This window comes from Acomys russatus, chromosome 26 (genome assembly GCF_903995435.1).
Source record: "Acomys russatus chromosome 26, mAcoRus1.1, whole genome shotgun sequence".
In the NCBI taxonomy this organism is placed as follows: Eukaryota; Metazoa; Chordata; class Mammalia; order Rodentia; family Muridae; genus Acomys; species Acomys russatus.
In genome coordinates, this window is record NC_067162.1 from 7,728,398 (window position 1) to 7,754,000 (window position 25,603).

A 25,603-nucleotide genomic window follows, 5' to 3' on the forward strand; every position below is an offset into this window, starting at 1 on the left:
GGCCCTCACACTCGGGGTGTGCATCTGTGGGCCCTCACACTCGGGGTGTGCATCTGTGGGCCCTCACATTCAGGGTGTGCATCTGTGGGCCCTCACACTCAGGGTGTCCATCTGTGGGCCCTCACACTCGGGGTGTCCATCTGTGGGCCCTCACACTCGGGGTATCCATGTGTGGGTCCTCACACTCAGGGTATGCATCTGTGGGCCCTCACACTCGGGGTGTGCATCTGTGGGCCCTCACACTCGGGGTGTGCATCTGTGGGCCCTCACACTCGGGGTGTGCATCTGTGGGCCCTCACACTCAGGGTGTCCATCTGTGGGCCCTCACACTCGGGGTGTCCATCTGTGGGCCCTCACACTCGGGGTATCCATGTGTGGGTCCTCACACTCAGGGTATGCATCTGTGGGCCCTCACACTCAGGGTATGCATCTGTGGGCCCTCACACTCAGGGTGTGCATCTGTGGGCCCTCACACTCAGAGGCTGTGGCAGGAGGATCATGAGTTTGAGGGCAGTCTGGGCAAGACCCTACGCTTTTTAAATTAAGAAAATAAGATATTAGCCAAACTGTACACAATTTAAGACTGGTTAAATCAAGTGCTGCCAAGAGGTATAGGGTCACAGGTGCAATTGTATATTGGTACACTGGGTCACTGTGGGCCAGAGAGATGGCCATGGGTAAGGTGAGGACTTAAGTTCACGTCTCCAGCACTCATGTGAAAGCTGGGCAAGGTGCCTCTCCTGCACCCTAATGCTATGGGGCAGACAAGTGGACTCTGGGAGCCTGCTGGCCAGTCAGGCTAGCTGAAGTGGAGTGCTCCAGGGAGCTCCTGCCACCCATCTCCCATGTGTAAGGGAAAGTCCCACCTGTACATGGTCGGAGAAATGTTAACCATGAGCAAAACAACACGATGCTCACCAACGTACAGGGCAGGAAACGTCAGGCTGGCAGACGGCTCCTGGGACACACTAGCTAATGCTCTGAGCTCTAAGCCTGGAACCCACGCAAAGGAGGACGGAGAGACCTGACTCCACAGCGTTTTCTTCCAGCTTCTACCCTTGCGCCATGCCATGCATGTATGTCCCTACCCAACACTAACAAATACATTTAAAGAAAAAAGATTAAACCATGTCCTAGGCACTTAGAGTAACAGACCCACATTGCTGTCACTTAAGCGCTAAAAGCAAATGACTGACAAAAAAGTTCCAACAGGATTCCTTCCAGATGTGTATGTACACATATTAATTATATGCAACTGTTTTTGTATTAGATAACTGTACAAAAAAGATCTGTGATGCATTTGAGGATGTATGCATGTTTTTTTATAATATATATATTTTTTAACCATGAAAAAGAAGTCACATATCCCCTAAGAGATCTTCCTGTTTCTGCTCCTGTGCTGGCCACTACAATTGCTTTGGGTTCCTACTTTCCATCAAGACATGGCTGGCAAGGCGACCTCTGGTGGTGAGATATGGACTCATATCTAACACCACTTGTGTCTCAGAAAACACCTTTATTTTAAAAGAACAACAAAAGTTGTCAAATACAAATGAACCAACAACAAAACTGAATGGAACCCCCAAAACCTGGGTTCTTAGAACAGCTTCCATCTTTGGGTCAGCTCAATTTTAATGGCACTAAAAGAATTTTTTTTTTTTAAATTTTGTGTCTTCAAGAACAATGTGTGTGTGTGTGTGTGTGTGTGTGTGTGTGTGTGTGTGTGTATGTGTGAGAGAGAGAGAGAGAGAGAGAGAGAGAGAGAGAGAGAGAGAGAGAGAGAGAGAGAGAGAGAGAGAGAGAGACAAAGCCTCATGTAGTCCAGGAGAGCCTTCATGGAGACAAGGATCACCATGAAGTGTTGCTCTTCCTGCCTCCGCCCCAAGTGCTGGGATTACAGGTGTGCACCAGCAAGCTGGATGTGAGGTCTAGGGACGCACGGGCTTCACGCACGCCAGGTATGCACTCTAGCAGCTGTGCCTCCAGGAACCAACATGGCGGCATGGAAGCAAAGCGTAAGTTTCCTAAAAGCAAAACAGGAGCTGCTGAGATGACCAACACCAAGTACCTAGACTCGAGAAAACTAGAAGTGACTCTTCCAAGGACATATGAGTAAAAAAAATACAGCACAGCAGTAGATGCAAAGAAACGGCAAAATGCAGAAGTGCTGTACGGCACGCGAACACTTTAGAGTGGGCTCAGTCAGTACCTCGGTTACATTACAAAATATCAAGCCATACTGACTTAGAACAAAACAGTGGCTCTGTACATGGAACACACAGTCTAACTGGGCAGATTTACATGCTGGCATTTCAGCAGTCCTACGCACCGAGGCAACTGAAGGGCAGACGGCTGCTGTTGCGGGCGTGGAAGGAGGGCGAGTCTCCCCTCTTCCAGCTCCTCAGCACGTACTCATGTCTAGTTAAACCACAAAGTCCACACTGAAACTTACTCTGTCGCCATAAACAATGCTTGCAAAACACTGTTCATGTAACATGTGTTTCCCAGGTTAATAAGACCAGTTTTCCCAGTTTCAGATTTTCCAGAAAGTCTAGACAAGCAAGATGCCAAAGCATTGGATTGAGAAGTCCAGGCACTTTGATTGAGAGTCAGCTTTATCTTCTCTTCACTGGGCTTAGGAAAATCCTAGATCATAAAGAAAAAACATTTTTAGAGTAAAACAACTTTTTAGAAAATCACACACACTAACAACATACTGAGGTTCTTCCTCACAGACATTTAAGCTTTCTTTGTTGGAGGATGGTCTGATGTATTTTGATGCTAATTAATAAAAAGCCATCCCACCTGGGCAGGGCAGACGAGATAGGTGTGGCTAAGAGGGGGGAGGGAGGGAGGGAGGGAGGGAGCGAGGGAGAGAGGGAGAGAGAGAGAGAGAGAGAGAGAGAGAGAGAGAGAGAGAGAGAGAGAGAGAGAGAGAGAAGGGAAGGCGGGGATCCTGGGGAAGAAGAAAAACACCACCGCCGTGAGGAGATGAGGAGGAGAGGAAGGTCGCCATGGGTTAGATGGAGGAGAAGCACATGGCTGGCATGGATGGAGAATTTGGCCCAGATGAAGAGCATTAGCAAGTATTTGGGATGATGGATGGGAGGTAGCTTGATAGAAGTTATTGGAATCAGATGGCATGGGACTGAGGCAGGGATCCCATGCCCCACTACGGGAAGTCGTTTAGAGGATTAATGTCTGCCCTGCCCCAGGATAACTACAGCTATTTTAAAATATAACAAGTGTCTTAATTGATTGCTAGCTCGGCATACTATAATACAGATAATTTAAAAACAGTATTTCTTTGTTCTCACTCCTTTTGTATATTACAGACAGCATTCAGTCAGCCCTTTCAAAAGAGTCAATTATACTACAGGGTGACAGTTAATTCCAATTGCCAACTTTCCTGAACTGGAAACAAGGAAGGCATTCATTGGGCACACTTTCGGGCATGTGCGTGAGGGATCTCTAGAGAGGATAGACTGAGGGGTAGCTTACCCTGAATATGGGCTCAGCCATCCTACAGGTTGGGGCCAAGGACTAGTAACAGAAAGGGAAAAGGAAGAAGCCAGCTGAGTGCTGATATTCACCTTTCTCTGCCTCTTGCTCGGCTCAGGATTTGTAGCGGAGAGCTGCTCTTGCTACCAGGACTTGCTAATAGTGATGGAGTAGAGGCCCTCAGCCAGTGAGCTTAGAGAGTCCTCCCTCCTGTACCAGGCTTCGTGCCACTAACTTCATCAGCGCATTCAGAAAGTTAATAGACTCAGGAAATAAATGCCTCTGAGCATCTTAAAGGGCTTTATTTATTCATTTATTTATTTATTTATTTATTGGCTGGGCGTGGTGGCACACCTCTTTAATCCCAGCACTTGGGTGGCAGAGGCAGGTGGATCTCTGTGAGTTCGAGGCTAGCCTGGTCTACAAAGTAAGTCCAGGATAGCCAAGGCTACAAAGAGAAACCTTGTCTCACACACACAAAAAAAGTTTCTTCTATTTATTTGTTTATTAGACAAAATCACACATGAGATAACATGCTTGCCGTATAACACTTTAAAAGTCGACAGAACAAGGAATTCAAGTTACATGTGCATTACTTGTATTCAAATCCTATGATGAAAACAGAAGTTGACTCTGGTTCACCTAGTACCAGCCCTAGAAATGGTGGCCAACAGTAGGGATGAAAGGTAAGCTTTGCAGAATGACCTGACTGTGAAAAGGAAAACTCAATCTCATGGTTTGCCATCTAGAAAATTACTATTACACACAGTCCTCTCACTTCCTAAAGCAGGAAATAATGAAATAAAAATTTAAGTGTAAATGACTTCATGCCCGAGCAGAGCAATGGACAATAAGCAATACTAGAAAGGTCATTTATGCTTAAAACGATTGGCTTGTCTAGACCAAGTGTGGTGGTTTGAAAGAAAATGGCCCCCATAGACCCCCAGGGAGTGGCACTATGAGGAGGCGTGGCCTTGTTGAATGAGGTGTGTCACTAAGGGGCCGTGGGCTCTGAGGTCTCAGATGCTCACACCAGTTCCCTTCCTGCTGCCTGCCGACCCAGACATATAACTCTCAGCTCCTTCTCCAGCAACCATGTCTTCTTGCATGCTGCTACATTTTCCACCATGAAATAATGAACTAAACCTCTGAACTATAAGCCAGCCCCAATTAAATATTTTCATTTCAAGAGTCACTGTGGTCATGGTCTCTCTTCACAGCAATAGCAACCCCAACTAAGACACCAAGATTACCATCTAATATTTACACCACAGAAAACTGTCACTTTGAAATAGCATTTGTGGGTGTGCTGGGGGGGGGGGGTGGGAAACAGCGTTTCTGTGTAGCCTTGGCTGTACTAGATTAACTTTGTAGGCCTCAAATTCACAGAGATCTGCCCTGCCTCTGCCTCCCAGAGTGCTGGGATTGTAGGTGTGTGCCACCACAACTGGCTTTGAATGCCATTTTAAGCTGTGTTTGTCTTGTTTTGTTTTTGCACAGTCAGGTATTTCCTTGGTTTCAAGATGGATTTTAATTGTTCAACATTTCTGATACTGAGATGCAAAACTGATGTCTATATGCATTTTATGTAGCACACTTTCCCTAGCCAATTTCTTTAACAGCTCTTTTTTTTTTTTTTGGTTTTTCGAGACAGGGTTTCTCTGTGTACCCTTGGCTGTCCTGGACTCACTTTGTAGATCAGGCTGGCTTCGAACTCACAGCGATCCGCCTGCCTCTGCCTCCCGAGTGCTGGGATTAAAGGCGTGCGCCACCACGCCCGGCTCTCTTTAACAGCTCTTATAAGTTTAAAGTGACACCTTTTATTCAAGGGCACTACAGAACTAAGAAATGTGGCTACTGATTTAGAATGGTGATAGCACATAGGAGATCATGCCCTGGCATTAATGAAACCACCATCTTAGAAATAGCTCATTACTGTAAAACAATACATTTTACCAGACTAGTCCATTGCATTGTGTGCAGAAAGCCTTCATACCTTTATTGCCTCCAGAATAGGGTCATAGAGATCTGGGAATCCGGAATAGTGGTACATCATACAGTGAACCAGCTCTGTTACCTGCACTAAGAAGGCTGTGCTAGAAGGCAGGCCATCACTTTTGAAAGAGTGAACCAAATTAACTACATGAGGGACAATCTGAAGAGAAAACAGACAATGCACTCTTAATTCACACAATATTGACAGCACATCCCCCGCCAATAGACAACATGCAATTATTATAAACACACACTTTTCTACACGTCTAGCCATGCTTTTTCTTAAAGAAGTCACACACTGTTCTACGAGTAAGGTAAACCTAATTTGTAAAGTCACAGAATTGTAACTGCATTAAAATTTTACTTTTTATTTGTGTATATATATGTATCTGTCTGAGTGTATGGGGGTGCCCACAGAGGAAGGAAGAGGGAGCTGGAGTTACAGGTGGTAGTGAGCCACACAGCTGTGAGCGCAGAGCCCTGAATCTGGTTCCCTGGAAAGCACTCTGAACTGCTGAACCATCTCTGCAGCCTCTGGAATTGCATCTAACAGGCTTCTCCAGCTCAGCAGTAAGGAGCCTGTCATCCAGCCCAACAACTCAGTTCAAGCCTTGCCACCTATAGGTGGAAGGAGTGAACTCACTGTCAGTTGTCCTCCAACTTACACACACACACACACACACACACACACACACACACAAAAATAAGTAAATAAAATACTTTTTAAAAATAGGGCCAGTAAGATGTTACCAAGCCTGAGGGATGTTAATTTGAATCTCAGAACCCATGTGGTATAAAAAAAGAACCAACTTCCATAAATTGTCTTTTGACCTCTGTATGGATGCCATGGTGTGCACACAATCCATCTAAAATACAAACTAAATGTAATACAGGAGTTTCAGTAATTGTTGCACTCAAAAACACTTTCAGCTGAAATAAGGTATGGGTATTCTACTGAACAGACATTTGTTTTTAAAAAATTGTTTTTGAGTCCTATGGCTCAAGCTTTACCTTTGTGAATGACAGGCAAGTGCCCTATCAGTGAGTTCCACCAGCAACAGAACAATGCTAAAACTCCCACAAAAACAACGCAATGAAAACCCCCAAACTGGAACTAGGGAAAGAGCTCCATCTAGTGTTAGTTTAAAAATTTCAATTCAAAAATATATACACATTTTGCATAGCAATGTGTACTTCAAGGAAGTCTCTGAAATAAATATGTAAATAAAATTACACTCAGGTAACAGGATTATATTGTGTGATACAGGAATGATAGCTTAGATAAAACCCTTATTAACAAAACAGCTACTCTAAAAATAAAGCCAATCAAAAACATCTACTTTTTTGTTTTATTTTGTTTTTGTTTTGACACAGTCTCTTTGTATAGCCCTGGCTGTCCTTGAACTCACTCTGTATACCAGGGTGACCTCAAACCTAGCTCTGCCTCCCTGAGTGCTGGGATTAAAGGAGTGTGCTACCACCTGACAACATCTACTATTTTTAAGAAACTGGAAATAAAAGTAAATTGAAAAAAAAATTTTTTTTTAAATTGAAAATTTTAAATGTTCATTACTAATAAAAATCTTGAAAACATTTAATATTGGTAAATAGTACAATAATGCCCTTTTATTTAAAATCAGTCTAAAAGCCAACTCTTATACAATCAAAGACTTCACATATAATCAAAATGAAATATTCTATTTTATAGAAATGGTTGTTATCAAGATAGAATATTCTTTCAGCTAATTACTAATCATATTCTGACACTATATACATACACTTGTGAAACTGCAGGTGTCTCAGGGTCCCTATGCATAGCGTCTTTGCAGCCCCATGTCCTGATAAACTAGTCACAGCTCTATCAGGGTTGTCTCATCAAACAGTACTAAAGACAGCTGGAACTGGTCCGGTCCACTCCCTTTCTTGCCACTGCTGCCCCCAGTCAGATCATTCAGCCAACAGTGGTTTCTGCCCTGCAGTGTCTGGGTTAAGTTAGTGTCAAATGCATTAAGTGCACGGTAGATTTTACGTCACCTTCTTTAGCTTCAATTTTACTACAGTTTCTGATGTGGCCACACTTTAGCAGCTGTGTGCAATGCCACATTGTCACCTACTAGGTTTGTGTTTCAGAACTGGGGGCTTGGGGGGGAGGAGGCACAAAAAGCTCATAATGTTTTACATTTATGATTTAAATTTTTAACTTTTCTTAATTAAATTTGTCCTTGGACATTTCAAGAGCATACATAAACATTCTGATTTTTCTTATTTGCCACCCTCTCTCTCTTTAAAATTTTAATTTTATGAATTTGAGTGTTTTGCCTGAAAGTATGCCCATATATCCCTGGTCTGGTGGCCACAGAGACCAGAAGAGAGCACCAGATTCCCTGGAACTGAAATTGTCACTTGTGAGTCCTATGTGCGCTGGGAATTAAAGTAGGTCCACCGCAAGAGCAGCTGAGCTCTTAAGTGCTGAGTCACACAAGCCCTCTCGCACCTCGCCTGGACCCTACCAATCCCCTTAGGCTTATGATTTTGTGCTGGGCTCTGAGCTCAGACTTCCTCAGTTCCATGTGTCTGCAGACAGTGTGGACAACGCCTGCTGCCAGGTTCTAATGGGATTGGTCTTTTGTTGCCGTGTCTGCTTTCTCTCCCTCACCCTGAGGATACAACCTAGAGATGCCAGCATCTTAGAGGACCATCCCAGGCTACTGTTCAGACTGACCTATCCTACATAAACCCCTCTACTGAGTTACTTGGAGTCACTGTTAATTAACCACCACATGCTTTGTTACTGGACCTCCAAGCTCTTTTACGTGAGCTTTGCAGGATACTTACGCAGTACTAGGTCTTGGTTTTCATGTTTTACTAAGTCATATAAAAAATTTCCACTTTCAAACCTAGATATTTCTAAAAGAGATGAGTTAAAACTACTTTACTCCAATAGCTAAAATTTCAAAGTCAAGCATGTTATTTCAATTCTCCTTTTTAGAAAGACAGAGAGAAAAAGCAATACAAATTCTAACAAATTGTGAAAGAAGTATCAAATGAAGTGACTTTTGGCCAAGGTTTCCTTGAAACAGAGTCTGTGGATTTCCCCCAAAGGAAGAGCCCCTGAGCAGCCCATGGGAGGCCACAGTGCAGGCGCTACTTTGCTAGCTGAGCACAAGCAAGAGGAACTAATTCTGCACCTTGTCAGGGTCCCCTGCCTCGTCCTGGTGCCCGAGTGTCCCTAAGGTCTTGGGTGCTGCTGTAGAGTTTCTAATGCTCTGAGAAATAAGGAGATGTTGGAGAATGCAAATACTAAGTCAAAATTTCCTGAGATGACAGGTTCCCAAATAACACTTGTCATTTCTCATCGGTAGTAATTGCAATCACACTGTAGACAGTGCAAGCAAACCGAAGGCCGCAAGCCATTGGCCAGGGGTGGTAGGCAAAACTGTGGCTATAGTTTAAGATGGAGTTGCGGGATGAGACAGAGAGAAAAACCCTATGTCTGGAGTTACATTGTTTTTGTGCTTTCCAGTGCTGTTGCCTGTAGTTTCTGCTCCTTTGAACCTGCATGTTGGTGTGGAAAGGCACCTGTGGCGACAGCTCCATCTATAGCAATAACCTGTACAGCTGCTGGTAGTGCTTGTGACTGGGGCAGTTTTGATGATGTACAAATCTTTCTGAAAATATATTTTTTGAAAAATATATTCTTTGCCAGGGTATTTTACAAATTTAATCTGTTAAGATTATAAAGTTACATGAGATAATACAAAGCTAACCTACAGTCTTTTCATTAAGCATACAACATGCGGCACACTTGGAGAGCAACTGTCTCTCATACTGAGAGCTTACGCTGTACTCACCGAATGGAACGCCTCTGGAGAGTGCTGAAAGCTAAGCAGCATGTGAGAGAGAACTGCAAGAGCACCGGGTCTCACCAGGGGAAACCAAAGTCGGTTAAAAACCTGCCAACAAGACACCATCCTCAGAGTTGACAGGAAAAGCATTAGCCCTTTCCCACAGTTGACAGCTCTTTATGTCAACGTCCCCTTCTTCTCTGAAAGCCCTGTCATAACACATGATTAGGCTTTAAGAGAAGAAAAAGGAAACAATCACAGGACTGAAATCAAAGAGAACTTCATGGTCTAAACGATTCCCCAGCTTCCCTCCCCCCCCCCACTATTCACTCAGTGAACTCAATCGATATTTACTGAGCACCCACTATTATTTGGCACTATAGGTCATACGTGGTTTATGGTTGGAGGACATGTAGAAGACAACAAAAAGTAATAAACAGTAATACATGCTAAAAATACAAAGTAGCACACAGTGCCAGGAAACACTGGGTGGCAAAGGAATCTTGTCATTTTATAGAATGTTAAAATGACCGAGGAAAATGTAGCATCTGAGTGTGAACTGAAGGGACACCAGCTTCACAGTTAGGACAAGAGCATTTATAAACAGGCGGACAGTATTGCAGCGGCTCCAGGTCCTCCAGACAACTAAGGTCAGTGTCACTCAAGTGAGAGGCGAAGGCAAGAATACTTGGAGCTGGGACGACAAAAGACAGAAAGGAGCCCTTGTGAAACATTTATAAGGAACCAAAGGCAGGAGCAAGGAAGCTGCTGAGATCAGTGCAACAAGAAAGGATGGCGACAACTTTGGACCAAGGTAAAGTGATGTAACTGGTTAAAAGTGGTAGGGATTCTGGGTATAATTTAAAGGCCAGTGGTTGAGAGACAGTAAAAAGAGACAAGGGTCTAAGGCAGTGGAAGCTACTTGAGACAGCTATTTGTCAAGAGGCAGAGGACCAGGTATGGGAGTAAAAATCAGTAGTGAAAGTGTAGATAGTGTGACTTGAACATTTTTTGAGTATAGCCTACTCACTTCTTGAGTTAGAAACTGTGTCTTTGTAATATATTTTAGCTTTCTTTTGCTGGAAAAAAAAAAAAGAAAAAACCAACCAAAAACCAAAAACCCTTTTTGTGGAAACAAACAATCCAAAACACTCCCACAACCACTCTATCCCCCCACCAAAAGAAAAGCAAAGCAAAAGATGAAGATCTGAGTTTAGATTAAGAAATAAAAGTGTGACGGTTTGAGTAAGAATGGCCTTCATAGGCACATTTGAATGTTCAGTCGCCAGAGAGTGGAAATGTTTGAGGACTAGAAGGATTGGGAGGTGTGTCCCTGGAGGGGGGCCAGGGCCATCCCCTCCCCGCCACCCCAATCTGAGGATCAGGATGCAAAGCTCTCAGCTATTGCTCCAGAGCCATGCCTGCCTGCTTCCTGCCATGATGATCATGGGCTAACCCTGGGAAACTGTGAACAAGCCCCAATTAAATGCTCTCTTTTCTAAGAGTTTGTTTTTGGTTACTGTCTTAGGGTTTTATTGCTGTCAAGAGACACCATGACCACAACAGTCTTGTAAAGGAATCATTTAACTGGGGCTGGCTTACAGTTGCAGAGCTTTAGTCCATTACCAGCATGGCGGGAAGCTTGGCAGCGTGCAGGCAGACACGGTGCTGGAGGAGCCGAGGGCTCTACATACTGTTCAGCATGGGACCTTGTCTGGATGTAGCTTGAGCATAGAAGACCTCAAAGCCTGCCCCCACAGTGACACACTTCAACAAGGCCACATCTCTTAACAGTGCCACTCCCCATAGGCCAAGCATTCCAACACACAGTCTACAGGGTCATACCTATTTAAGCCAGCACAGTCACAGTATCTCTTCACAGCAATAGAACGATAAATGGACACGGAACTCAAGGGCAAACAAAGAACTAAGACATAACCCTGTTAGTCATTAAGTTGGACACCGTATATAAAGCCACAGAACGTTTATGATTACCTCATGGTATAGAGCACATGCTGCAGTAAGCATGGATTGAGAAGAAAGTGGACCAAAGGAAACTAGAGCAGAGACCCATATGTCAGTAAAAGACAAGAGTCAAGACAGCATAATGTCCTGGGAATTAAGAAATGACAGTGTTTTAATGAGGGAGTGATCTGTCTGAAGATGTGGAGCAGGGACAAACTTGCCTAACCCTGGGCTTGATCCTACAGCATTGTGGAAAAACCAAAACTCCAAACAAAAAATGTGGTGACCACTTGTGTGCTGGGTTTAGCATTAGCAACACAGGAAGCGGGGTCTCCAAGGCAGTTAGGCAGAGCAGTGCTAGAGGCTTGAGCGTTTGGATTTAGGAGCTCATGGGAGCAGAGCACACTGCTGTGTGTGTGTGTGTGTGCCATTATAACCACCATCAACAACGACAAAGAACAACAAAACTGAAGACAGCAAAGGAGCTCGCGGGTGGACTGTCTTCACAGGGTTTGAGAACTGCGAGCTGGTTTCAATGGCCTGTCTCCATGCTGCACTGGCTTTCGCTCCCTAAAACCGAGCTAAGACAGAAGCCACACTAGAAGCACGGTGAGCATCCTGCACACCCTAACGGGGTGCTCTGCCTCTACTTACCAGTTCTATTTTCAGCAAAGTAACATCTATCAAAATGGTAAACTTCTGGACAGCTGCCAGGCCTTTCAGGAGAGCAATTACCCACGTATCCACATGCTGAGCCAACGGCCAAGACAGCCAGTCAATCATTCTGGAAAGCGAAGGAAAACACAATTATCAGGACTAAAAATATTTTCAACATAATTAGAAGTAGCAAGAGTTACAGTAAGTAACCGGTTACTCTGTGAGTCAGTTTTTACTAAGCTTCTAGTAAAAAGTAATAGGGCAGAAGTGAGTGTAACTATGACCCGCCTTCGCGCATTTTCTGGTCATGTAAGCTGACAGCTTCTTCTTTTTAAGATTTATTTATTTATTATTATGTTTTCAGTGCTCTGCGTGCATGCACACCTTCAGGCCAGAAGAGGGCATCAGATCACATGCTGGTGAGCCACCATGTAGTTTCTGGGAATTGAACTCAGGATCTTTGGAAAACCAGTCAGTGCTCTTAACCTCTGAGTCATCTCTTTAGTAATATTCCCACAAGACTTTATGATAAATTAGCATGTCTCATAAATGCCAAATTTCAAATGGATGCTTGATATAGGGCTATCAAGATCTTGTTCAACAGTAATTGTTTTAAGGAGTTAAAATCAGACATCTGAACTGAGATGTACGAGCATCAACCAAGATTTGTTGATAAGCAGTGTAAGCAATGTGACGTGAAACACACTGTTAAAAGACACTACATTCTGAATCCTGGAGCAGGGGTCTCCATCTTTTTCAAAACCTACCATAGAAGAAAACTTCCAATCATAAAAAACACCAATGTGCTGGGACTCTAGATGAAAGAAGCATGGGAGAATAGCAAAGTAGAAGGATCCAGAGGGTCCAGAAACCTACAAGAAGAACATTATGATAGGCAGATTTGGGCCCAGGGGTCCCACTCAAACTATGGCTCCAGCCAAGGACAATATAGGCCGTAAACTTCAAACCCCTACCCAGATCTATCCAATGGACAGGACATTCTCCATAGTTGAGTGGAGAGTGGGGTATGACTTTCTTTCTTTTTTTTTTTTTGGTTTTTCGAGAGAGGGTTTCTCTGTGTAGCCTTGGCTGTCCTGGACTCACTTTGTAGACCAGGCTGGCCTCGAACTCACAGCGATCTGGTGCCTCATATTTGACCACATCCCCTGGATGCGGAGACCTGGTGGCACTCAGAGGAAGGATAGCAGGCTACCAAGAGACTTGATACCCTATGAGCATATACAGGGGGAGGAGGTCCCCCTCAGTCATAGGGGAGGGGAGTAAGGGGAAAATGGGAGGGAGGGAGGAATGGGAGGATACAAGGAATGGGATAACCATTGAGATGTAATAAGAATAAATTAATAAAATAAAATTAAAAAAAACACCAATGTGCAAATATTCTAATGACCTGATTTTCCATCACTGTATATTTCCTTTCTTAAATATCTAGGCAGTTCAATGGGAAAATGACAAAGTGCTCTGGGTTCTGATGGAGCCTCTTCTACAGCTGATATACAGGACACACTGAAGACCAGCAAAAGCCTATGGAGAGCAGCCAGGCTGTGCTTCTGTACCCTGATGAAGAAACCTAGTTAGATGGTCAGATATTAATAAAAGAGTGAGGAAAAATTCTCAGGTTTCTGAAGTCAGAGTAACTGGTTTAAAAATCTCGCCTTACAATATATTAGTTGGGAGAATCTAAATCCCTTGTCTTCTCTTTCTTACTTCCTTTTACCTCTAGGTTAGAGGCACACTTATTTACAGGGCTGTTCTGAAGATGAAATGAACTAGTAAGACTGGAAATACCCATCATGAATGCAAGCCGCTACAAACAGTAACACAGGGAGCACTTAGCATCTTTCTAAAGCTTATTTATTATTATCCACGAGAAAGTGTATGTGTGTGTGTGTATGTGTGTGTGTACGCATGTGTGCCTTAACCCACACAGGGAGGCTAAAGTGTGGGTTCTGAGAAATGAACTTAGGTTGTCAGACTTGTGCAGCAAGTGCATTTACTCCAACGAGCCATCTCTTCAGCCCAGCAATAAACACTTTGATTGCACAAAATGTCAACTACAAACACTGAGCACATAAACGTGTGACGGAAAGAATGCTACCACGACTACATAACCATCTACCTTAAGACGGGAGTTTCATCTTTATCAGTCTTTATTTTTCTTTTGGCTTTTAAGACAGGGTCTCACTCTGTTACCCAGGCTAGCCTTAAACTTGCGGCAATCCTTCTGTCTCAGCCCCCCCCCCCCCCCCCCCCCCCGTGTTGGGCTTATAGGAATGGACAACCGTGTCTTTTGTTTGCTTGTTTTGTTTTTGCTTTTAAGATTTAAATGCTCGTAAAAGTCTAAAGTGAGGATTCCAAGTATACACCAACTGCCGGTTATCTGGGTGCCGTCCATACGTTTTCTTAATTTTCTGGCTCCTTACAACAATGAGGGCTACAGGTCACTGAGGTAGCCGCTACTGGCTATTTTCTATTTTCTAACTGCGCAGGGTTGCCAGTCAGGACAACTGTAGCCATCATACAGAGACACATGTCATCACTGAGGAGTAAGTGCATGCTGGGGGTGGGGGTACGGAGCTGAGCTAGTGCAGTGCTGGCTGGTCTACCATGCACAAAGTGCGTTTGGCCACCAGCACTCCATAAATTAGATACAGTGGCATGTGCCTATAAATGCCAGCACTTGAGAGGAGGGTGGGAAACTAAAGATCATCCTCAGGTTCCAGCAAGTTGGGGGCAGGCAGCCTGTGATACATGAGATGATGTCTGGAAGAGAAAAAGCAAGCTGAGTGCAGTGGTACATGCCTTTAATTCCTGCACCTGGGAGGCAGAGGCAAGAAGATCGATATAGATTTAAGGCCAGAATTACAAGAGGAAAAAAAAAAAAAAGAGGCAAAATAAAACCTACAGGAGAACATACCTCAGTGGTAGAGCGCTTGCCCAGTGTATGCAAGGCTTTCGGTTTGGTCCACACACAGCATTGCAATGCTCACCCCCAAATGTATGTCCCTAGCATTGTTTAGGACGTAGTAAAATTACAAAGAATGGAAACGGCCACCCGTGACACTGTGGTACTGCCAATGCAGAGGATTGTGGAGGTGTTGGTACCAACAAGGCTCTGTACAAACCTACCCAAGACAATGTAAATAGGAAAGTTATGAGCAGGGCATGGCGGCTCCCTTGCACTCTTAGCACTTAAGAGCCCAAGGCAGGAAGACGGCCGTAAGTTTGAGGATAGCCTGGACCATAGAGTGAGTTCTAAGTCAGCCTGGGCTAGACTACAGTCTCAATCGGTTCCCTTCTTCCCCCTTAAATAAAAGATCTGAGATATTATTAAATTAAAAATTAAAACCAGTAAGCTAAAAACACCCAACAACTTGTGTTTGGTTAAATGGAAATATGCACATGAAAATGAGGTAGTGTGAGCACTTCCCTCCGGCTCTGTGGACTCTCTGCCTAGTGGACAGCTGCCCTGCCAGAGCACATTAACACTCAAGGCCAGAGCCTTCCTCTCAGTGTGAAGTGAGGGCCGCACGGAAGGAGGAGAAACGTCCACTTGGCAATGACTCTTTATTACTGTTAATTTGCCTTTTCCTGGGGCCTCCTCTTCAAGCTTCTCATTTTATAATAGTTCCATTCCACCTTACCCCAGAGATTAGAAAGAGCAATGGTCTGACTGTGTGCATCTTCCTTATTCTCATGTGCTGAAATCCAATCCTGAATTGGGAAGTAAGGCCTCTGGGAGGTACCAAGCCATGACAGGGCTCCTTGTGACTGGACTAGTAGTCTAATTAGTACTAAAGGTGAGTGTCCCTGCACCTTCCACCTCACAAGAACACGTGGAAGGTTCCATGGTGTCTTGAGCTCAGACTTGCAAGGACTGTTAAATTCCCCAAGCTAATGGTTTTTTTTTTTTTTTCCCTTTTCTTCCAACAGCAGCCTAAACAGACTAAAGCAGAGGCTGTTCATGAGACAAATATTGATTGTGTACTCTCTAGCTAGTAAGGAATTAGGTACTGAGAATGTTATGGTCAGATATGCTCTCTGCCCTCAAACTGGAAGGAAAGGTGAGGAAGTCTGTCACCTGCCAGTAGTCATTGTGCAGTGTTACTGTGTTACGCAGCTCTGGGCTATACTTGACTTTAGCTCTGGTAGTCAGTCCTTTGTGCATTTCAGCCTTCCCTTGTCCAGGGACAGCTGTTCTTATCAAACACCTTGGATTCCAGTGTTTATAAGGAAGACATTTATCCTTAGAGCTCAAACAAACAAACAAACAAACAAAAACAACAACAAAAAAACGCAGCTTTAAAATGGTAGCATTGAAATTGTCAGATGGCACAGCAGTGGTGGTGCACGCCTTTAATCCCAGCACTCGGGAGGCAGAGGCAGATGGATCTCTGTGAGTCTGAGGTCAGCCTGGTCCATAGAGCTAGTCCAGGGCAGCCAAGGCTACATAGAGAGACCCTGTCTCCAAACACTAACCAGCAATCAACCAAAAACTCAAAAGGAAAAAAAAAAACAAAAAACCAGGCAATATTCATAAAGTAAGGACTATAAAACCAACTTCCATTTTTATAAGGCAGCTTGAGGACTCCATCTAGCTCTCAGTCTTATTTGGCTCAATGTTCTATAGGTAGGAAAATTTTCACAGATAATTTGATTTGTGGCTTCTTCTGAAAATTTTGATGAAGGAAGAGCCGAATCAGGTTTCTCTGTATAAACAGCCGAATCAGGTTTCTCTGTATAAACAGCCACCTGGAGGCGAGGCCCATCTTTCTCTCTAAGAAGCTGCTTATCCAGCCCAGCCCCTCATCTCACTGATCCCCGGCCTGTTCCACGTTCTTGGGATATATTTACATCTGACTAACTAGCAGACTATTGTATAAATACAGGTTTGATTTCCACAAATGGTAGAGACAGAAAAATGGCACTCTTAAGAAGTAAAGACAGAATTTAAAGGACTTAGATATAATCAGTGAGTAAGAAAAAGGATGGCGTTACACTTGTTTCTAGATTTGTATCTAGATATTGGTAGGGCAGTTACAGATTAATTGGCTCCATTAACTAGGCACAAAGAAGCAGCCAGAATGAGTCTGCGTCATAGAGAGCGGTGTTAACGCACATGGCACTTCCTAAGAGACTGCCATAGAGTACTCCAGGTCATGGGACTGTAATAGAGACACAGAAGCCACTGTAATCTCCTGCTTAAACAGGCTAAGTACACAAGACAGAAAAACTTAAGAAACAGAAATTAAGCAACTAAGAAAGAAGAGAAAGTTCAAACTCATTTAGAAAACAATATTGCCACTGAACTACAGAAACTCAACAGCGGAAACAAGCACTGTGGATGAGCACCTTCACAGAGAAAAACAAACAGGGTGTTAGGACAAGGTAGGTTCCTGACTAATGACAGTGGTGGAAACTTACTGTAAATTGAAAATAGCACAAGGAGTAAAGCCTTCAATACAACAGCCTACCAAACACCCTGAGTTAGCAACACAATCTGCTGCAGGATAGCAGGCTCTTACCCTGCTTGTGTGACAGACTCGGAGCTGTGGCTGTGCCTACCTAGCACTTCAAGGAAGTATCACACTTTATATGGTAGCCCAGGAAAAGAGCACTCAAAGCTCAAAGCATGCCTTCTACTGACTGCTTGTTTCTGGTACCATCAGAAAGCCGAGAAATCATAAACTGAGCCAACCTAAGTCAGACACTGTTTGTGCTGCTATAATTCTCCTAACATAGTACCCACTGCGCTGCTTCCTCTTTACTTTAGTGCCATGGTCACCTCATGGACCCTTCCTTAGACATCTTACTGAAAATTGCAAACTACCTATTTATAGCTTACCCCTCTTCTAGTCTACCTTTTTCAATAAATACCATTTAATATACTAAATCATTCATTGTATATTCTAAAAAAAAAAAAAAAAATCTAAATCCAAACCAAAATCCATTTCATTATGTGGCAGTATGGCAAGAATGCCAGGCCTGTTTAACTAGCGCACTCATTTATATACATTTTAACATTTTACAAATCAGGATAAATGCTGAACTCAGTGAAGTGCTATCACATTACTGTAGGTCTGACTATAAAGAAAGCTCATGAAAGCAGCTATTTTCATCAATTTGCTGGGGGTATTCTGAATGCTGCCTGCCACTCTGATTAAGTGCTCAGTAAGTCCCTTCTGATGAACACCTGAGTACAAGGATAAAAGTGCTGCCAAGGGCAAACTGATTCACATCCGGACATGGGAGAGTAACTACAGATCACTTAGGACAAAAACAAAAACAAGGTATGAGAACACCTGACAATCAGACTGATAACAGCTCCCAATAACAGTAGATGCTCAGTAAGAATGAGCTATTATTTTCAAAATTTAAAAAAAAAAAAAAAAAAAAAAAAAAAAGCTGTCAAACCAGAATTCTGTATCTGGCCAAATTCATGTAGTTGAGAATAAGCGAGAGAAAACAAACTCCAAAGAGGCAAAGGTAGGGGCTGGAGACATGGCTCAGTGGTTAAGAGCACTTGTTGCTCTTGCAGAAGTCCCAGGTTTGATTCCCAGCACCCACCCGGTGGATCACAAGCTTCTGTAACTCCAGTTGCAGGAGCTGACACCAAGTATGCACGTGGCACAAATACATACGTGAAGACAAAGCACACACATAAAGTAAAAGAAATAAATCCAAAGAAGCAAGGGCAAAGCTATCCCCCACTAAGTATGGTTGAGAGAAAATACAAGCCTACCTGGCTACGAGAAAGCCCAAACTCAGAATCAAACAACAGTAACAAGCACCATCCCACACGGAAGTAGGTGACAGGAAATAGTCAGGAGTCAACTCTAGAAAAACAATCCAACCCAACAACAGCAGAGGAGACTATAAAAAGGCAAGTCACTCTAATTACTACTCTGAATCTTCCACTCTTCAAAGAGCCAGTGCATCCGCTGGTAGAGAAGCAGCCAAGTACCTGCAGAGCGCGTGGGTCATGCTTGCATCTCTGACGTTTGGGTCAGTGGTCAGGCTCCTGATGAGAACTGTGATCATCTGCAGAGGAATATGCTGCACAAGGCTTGCCAAGGCGACCGACGGCTCAAAGGATGCATCTAGGTTTTAGTGAAAAAGACAGACAAATAAAGCATGGAGTCAAAGGGGGAAAAAAAAACCCCAAAAAAACCCAAACCCACACACTTGTAACAAAGGTGCTACATATAACACGTTGCAGTGTTAGACACACCATGGGTAGATCACACAAATGAGAGGCCAAGAGTAAACAGCAACAGCCACAGCACTGAATTAAAAAACTATTCAGTCAACAGCTACTGCATTGTTAACATTGCAGCTTTGGGTTTAGATAATAACGCTGTTTGAAGCAGCCATGGGGGTGAGGTGGGGGAAGAACCAGTCAAGTATCATTCTAATTTCCATGTCAGAGGCTCTAAAATAATTACAAAAAAAATTATAGTAGTCCTTACACAACTGTGAGACCTGAAAAAACTTGAGAGTAGAAATTAGGGTGAAGGGGTCTGGCTTTTCTTCTCTACCACAGTGAAAAAATGTACTTGGAAAATGTATCTAACAGCTCTGAGAAGCTACAGGAAACACTACAAAAAGGGGAAGGAAGACTGTGCCTGGGGTATGTTAAATGCATTAGACTAGGTGAGTTTTTAGAACTCAAGCCTCATTTCTGGGTAAGGTAAAAAAAAAAGGACAGTTTCACAGTTCACCTGGAACCCTGGCTGTGAGCTGACTGACTCACAACCCTCAGATTCTAAAGCGCCTTCAAGAACAGACACAAGTCTTAGGTGAGAGGTCATCCAAGCGCAATGCTTTGACCTTTCCCTGGTTTCTGAGGGTGTGGTTCGTGATAAAGACAAGCATCTACCTAAGCTGTCATGCTCTCTTGTCTTCATGCTGCCTGGATCTCTCGTCACATACACTGTGTGGAGTGAAAATGCTGACACTTAAACAAACAAACGAACGAACAAAAAACTGATCTGGGAGAATCTTTTAATAGACTGTGCACAACCCATGAATTTAAAACACACACACATACACACACACACACACACACACACACACACACAGGAAAACAAAAAACTGCAACAGGTGATAGGCTATACACAGTAATAATAATGTGGCCAGCATCATATATGATTATTAGTCAGTAATGACTAGATGCTTTTCACAGTGGCTGTCAGCCTATAAGCATTCCAGAACTGGAGCTGAGGCCGCGTAATTAAGTGACTTGTTCAGTGACTAAGACAAAGGTCTTTGGACTCAGGCACCCTCAACATTTTGGCTACAACATACCATTCTGAACAAGGTACAGAAGTGAAGTAAATTTTGGATTTAGATCCCCCCCCCACATCAAGAATGTCTCTTACTGGAGGATCTAATAAAATATACTTGCTGACCTTCCAGTGCCCCCTCCCCCCCCAGAAAGGGAATGTTTTTAGGGCAGAAAACGTAGTGTGTTTATGAGAAACAAGTGCTGAATTTCTAAGACACATTCTCCTGAAATGATGACCCTTACCTGTGGAAGAGATGCTTGCAAAAACTTCTTGCAGAGACGGTAGCAGCGTGGAGGGCTCAGCCTTCCATATACTCTGCAGCAAGTTACTCACTTTTGTTACCTGGGAGACATACTCCCGCAGCTCTTTCTCCTGGGTGGACACGCACTGGAAATGACCTATCGTTCGCACCAGCTGTTGACAGAAGGTAATGGACAGTTTCCCTTTGGGGACGCACTGCACGAAATCCGTCAGAAGGTCGCTGAGCCGGGCACAGAGCTGCGGCTCCGGCCTCTCACAAACCACTCGCAGCACCTCCACCTGTAGCAGGCTGAAGAGGTCCAGCACCGACGGGCAGCTCATGATCAGCTTCAGGCCGTTGTGGATGTAGTCCAGGATGGCTACGTCCTTCCTGTCTAGCGAGTGGTAGCCCTGTTGAAGGAGGCCCAAGACGAAAGTCTTGTTGAAGAAGGATTCGAACTCCGGTCGGTGGTACCGCGCGTAGGCCTCCAGCACCTGATGGCCCACTTGACGCTGGAAATGGTCCTGGCCCTCCAGGATGAGGCGGGTCGTCAGGTCAAACATGGCCTCGCACTGCGCCTCGTCGAGCCAGTGCTCCGCGGATTCCACCACCTTCCGCACAATCATCCGCTTGAGGGGCAGCGGGTGTGAGGAACTCACCAGACCCTCCAGAATCTTGTCCATCGTCGCCACGCTGCAAGGCCAGGCCCGGGGGATAAGGAAGTGGCAGTGGCGGCGGCGGCGGCAGCCCCGGGAGGGTAGCAAAGCGCCGCGGCGGGGGTGAACTTGGAGCCAAGCAGCAGCAGGTCCGGCCACCGCCACCGCCGCCTCAGCAGCCACATTTATTGAGTGGGAAGGCCCATCCGAGCTGGGATGGGAGCCGGCGATTTTGGGGTGCCGAAAGGCAGCAGGTCCCTGCGGATCGCCTAAGGGGCCGGAGGCCGGCACACGGCTGCCTCGATGGGCCCGCGGCCCCTGTCAGCGTCCGGGTGCAAGAACCTTCCAGGTCTCCAGGATGAGCCGGAAGGTAAGGAGCGCCTTCGCGTTCCGGGGCGGTGATGGGGTCCAGGCTCCTGCGGTTGGGCAAAAAAAACCAAAAAATACAAAAAACCCAAAGCTGTCCCGGGTTGAGTCAGGAGGCGCTGTCACTGTGTACCGCGATCGGTCGGGGAGAGGAGCTGGAGGCGGCGAACACCCTTGATCCGGAAGCAGAAATGCCGGCAAGCAGGAAATGAAGCTTTGGGGGTATGGCCGATAGGCCGGAGCTCGCCCCGCCTACTTCCGGTCCTTTCTCCTACATTCGACCCACTTCCTGATTGCCCCTCCCTTCCCTCCTCTCCAGCTGGCTCCTCCCCTCCCCTCCCGGCCGCGCCCCCTTCCTTGTCGCGCAGGCGCCGAGACCGGGCCAGTCCAGCGTCACTGGCGAGTGGCACGTCATAGGCGGAGTTCTCTGAGCAGCTTGCTCAGGGAACCTAGTGGGAAACCGTCGCTACTCGGAGGTTCTTGTCGCCTAACTTGGATTCCGTCAGTGCTGCTGGTTAGAGTCTCGAAGCCCACTCGGTATGGCCGAACTGAGAATCTGTATTAAACCGCCGGCGAGAAGCACTTTTCACAGTGCAGCCCTATTGCATTTTTACTGGGGAGCTTTTAAAGGCAGAGAACGCAGACAAACTACATCCTTGTTTGCAGGTGGCGGGGGGAAGTAAAGTAGGCGAGCAGCTTAACAGAAGTTAAAAAAAAAAAGTGCCCTTAGCTGGGGCATTTCCCCGAGTTGGAGTTTCTAGAACAGTGTTGGTTATAGGACTTTTCAGCGTCAACCGAAGAAGGTTCGAGCTGAGACAAACAGGAGGAACCTTTGACCCTGTCACAGTCTGGGGTCACGTTCCTTATGGAAATTCGAGAAAGTGCTGTGTATTTGAAATCTTGTGTCTGAGAAAGGTTTGGGAACTGGAGAAGAGCACTAGATGAGGAAATGAGAAAAGTATATGGAAAACCAAGCTTTTGGGGGAGAAATCTTTTAAAAGACCTTGTTGGGTCAAGACATGCTCCAGTGCCTTGAATAGCTGAGTTTTTCCTATGAAGCGATTGCACATATATTTAGCGACGATTGCAGACAAGATTGTGGTAAAAACCATAGCTAGTGAGCATTTGTATCCAGTGCACACAGTGTCTATAGGCTGTGCCTCAAGTAGGCTGGAGTGTAAAGTTGAGAATTAAAGTATGTGTGTGTGCTTGTATAAAAACAGGGTTTTGACGACAGAAAAACTTGACGCTACAATAAAACTTACATTAAAGATATTTTACAGCAAGGAAGGACAGATGGGGTCCTCATGCATGTGCCCTTTCAAGTTAAGTCTCAAAGATTCAAAAAGAATTTAAACTCTAGGCCTGGGTATGTGACCCAGCGGTAAAAGTACCTGACAAGGTCCTGGATTTGACCCCCTGGTACTGAAAAAACCAAACCAAACCAAAAAACAAAAAACAAAAAACCCCGAAAACTTTACTCATAGGCTTTTAGTTTGGAAAAGGTAGTCTAATTGTAGTTTCCTTCAATCTTGTTTACCATCGCTGTGAAATGACACAGTGCTAGTTATCACTATAAACCTTTATAAATGTCCAGTAGAGGGCAAAGGGTAAGTTGTTTCCATTTACTGGAACGTTCCTTTTTTTTTTTTTTTTTTTTTTTCTTGCCACAAACAATCGCATCAATATATTTAACATACACATTTTCATAGTATTAAAAATAGCAGTTGAGAGGAGATAGGAGCTGGGTGAACAGGGACTGGAGACTTCATTGATCTGTAAGAAGAGATGGAAGAATGAAAGAGTAAAGTGGTCAGATCTAGACACAGGAATTGCTTTCAGCCCCACCCCAGGTTTGCGTTCCTGCTAAATTCGAAAACAAATACAGCAAAGAAAGTGAAGTTTCTAGAAGTGTCAGATCTAGTACTTTTTCTTTGAAACTCTACTTTATTTGGGGTGTTTAGGCCTCAACTTCCCTTCCAACCTCCCAACCTTACATAGGAGAGAGAAGGTTAAGGGGGGTGAAGGGGCCCTTTCTCTCATCTGTTTAGGGTCAATTGGGTTCTTTTGGACTACACTCATCTCTGTCAACAGCAGACACAGCCAGCAGTCTCCTCCAAGCTGCTGCGGCCCCCTCCCCCAAGCGTTTCTCTCCGACTGTCTCCTCCAAACCACCACACCATCTGTCTCTGGTCACGTCAAACAGCTACACACCAACACTGCATGCCACGCCACGCCACACTCTCTCTGTGCTCTTATTTGTATCCCCAGAGCCCTATCTTGACCATGCCCCTCTCCAAGCTGCTGGAGGAAGGCCTTACCAGCTGGCAAAGGCCACGCCCCTCACAAGACAGTTAACAGGTGTAGACAAGCTAAAAGGTCAAACTAAAACCCCACACTTGGGATGAGAACAAAAACATATTTATGTAACATAACTGTGTTTAAAAAGAAACCAAAGCGTCTACTACAGCCAGGACTGTGCATTTGTTGTTGCTTTTGTCCAGGCTGCCCCCCAGGAAGGCTTAAGTACTACCTTAACTTACTGATTCCTCCTGCCTCCCACCTCTCAAATGCCAGGCTCACCTGCCTTTGTCTGTATGCTCCATTTCATTAAGAGTTTAAGCATAGAGTAATTCCACTTCTAGGCATATACATCAAAGAATAAAAAGCATTAACTAACCATATCAATGTTTATAGCATCATTATTAAAAATGGCCTAAAGGTGGAAACAATCTACTCACGAACAGGTGAGTGGTTAAGTAAACTGTGATACATTCATAAAATTTGGGAACACTGTTCAACCTTAAAAGAATGAGCTTTGTTACATGGATGAACCCTGAACATACTAGCCCAAATGGAAGAAGCTACTCAGAAAACAATGAATACTATATGGTTCCATCTTTGTAAAATAACTAGAATAGTGAAGTTAATACAGAGAGTAGAGCGGAGGTTTCTCCAAAGGTGGGGGAGGGAGACTGACATTTAGAGAGTGTACAGTATCTGCTAGGGACGATGAACGGCTCTGGAAATGAGCAGCAGTAGTGACTGTACGGTGATGTGAAAGTATTTTCCACTGAACTTTAAAGTCTGGCTGGAGATCAGCTGGTAGAGTGCTTGCTTGCCTGGCAGGTGTTAGGCCCTGTGCCTCACTTGGTAAACTGGAAACAGTGGTGTGTGCCTGTTATATCAACATTTGGTACACAGCTGCAGGGACATCAGGAGCTTGGTGTTATTTTCTTTTATATAGATCCACCCAGTGTACATGAAACCGCAAATAAAAAAAATATATGTATTAAGAAGCAATCCAGCTAAAACAGAAAAATACATGAAACACATTTAGCTGCAAAGAGCATACAGATGGCAAATAAGCACAGGAAAAGATATTCATTATCACTAGCCACAAAGGCAATGCAAATTAAAAACATTTCGGTGCCACAATACGCTTGTTGAAACAGTGGACTTTAAAGTTGGTGACTGTAGAGGAATGTTAATTCAGGACATGACTTCTGACAAGAGAGCACATCCAAAGATCTTCTAGGTCTGTGTGATCCTGCTGGATACAAACATGCCTTTAATCCAGGAGACAGAGGCAAACAGATCTGAGTTCAAGGCCAGCCTGGTATAGAGCAAATATCAGGTAAAGAAAAGCTTAGGTCTAGGCATGGTGGCACATGCCTTTAATCCCAAATGAAGGTAAAGTTAGTTTGTAGAAGGAAGCACCCATGTTTGAAAGTGATGTTTAATTGAGTGGCAGAAAAGGTGACAAATCAGAGATGATTTGACAGAATAGGACATGCCCAACTCTCATGAGCCTAGAGAGGAAAGGAGGCAGTTTTATGGGACAGTAATAGAGAGATGGGGTGCAGAGAGAGAACTCAGGTGAAGACAGAACAAGCCAGAAAATGAGGAGGAGCCAGATTAGGGCAGATGGCTGAGTTAGTTTGAGGCCAAGCAGAACAATTCCGGGCTGAGAGAGAAGCCAGATTAAATAAGTCAGCTGGGAGAGGAGTTTGAGCCAGAACAGCTGAGTTGAACCAGGCAGTCCAGAGCTCAGAAAGAAGTAAAGGTGAG

General features: G+C 44.5%; 1 protein-coding gene across 1 annotated transcript in view; it reads right to left on the reverse strand.

Annotated features, from left to right (window-relative positions):
* Usp38 (ubiquitin specific peptidase 38) overlaps nucleotides 1–21,567 on the reverse strand; it is a 31,769-nt gene extending 10,202 nt beyond the window's left edge. Inside the window, exons 1-6 of the mRNA XM_051169109.1 lie at nucleotides 20,512–21,567; nucleotides 18,946–19,081; nucleotides 11,961–12,090; nucleotides 9,348–9,449; nucleotides 5,498–5,656; nucleotides 2,453–2,646 (exon numbers count right to left, since the gene is read on the reverse strand). Coding sequence (XP_051025066.1) covers nucleotides 2,453–2,646; nucleotides 5,498–5,656; nucleotides 9,348–9,449; nucleotides 11,961–12,090; nucleotides 18,946–19,081; nucleotides 20,512–21,193 — 1,403 coding nt within the window. The 5' untranslated portion in view covers nucleotides 21,194–21,567. The remainder of the gene's footprint in view (nucleotides 1–2,452; nucleotides 2,647–5,497; nucleotides 5,657–9,347; nucleotides 9,450–11,960; nucleotides 12,091–18,945; nucleotides 19,082–20,511) is intronic.
* Between the last annotated feature and the right edge of the window lie 4,036 nt (nucleotides 21,568–25,603).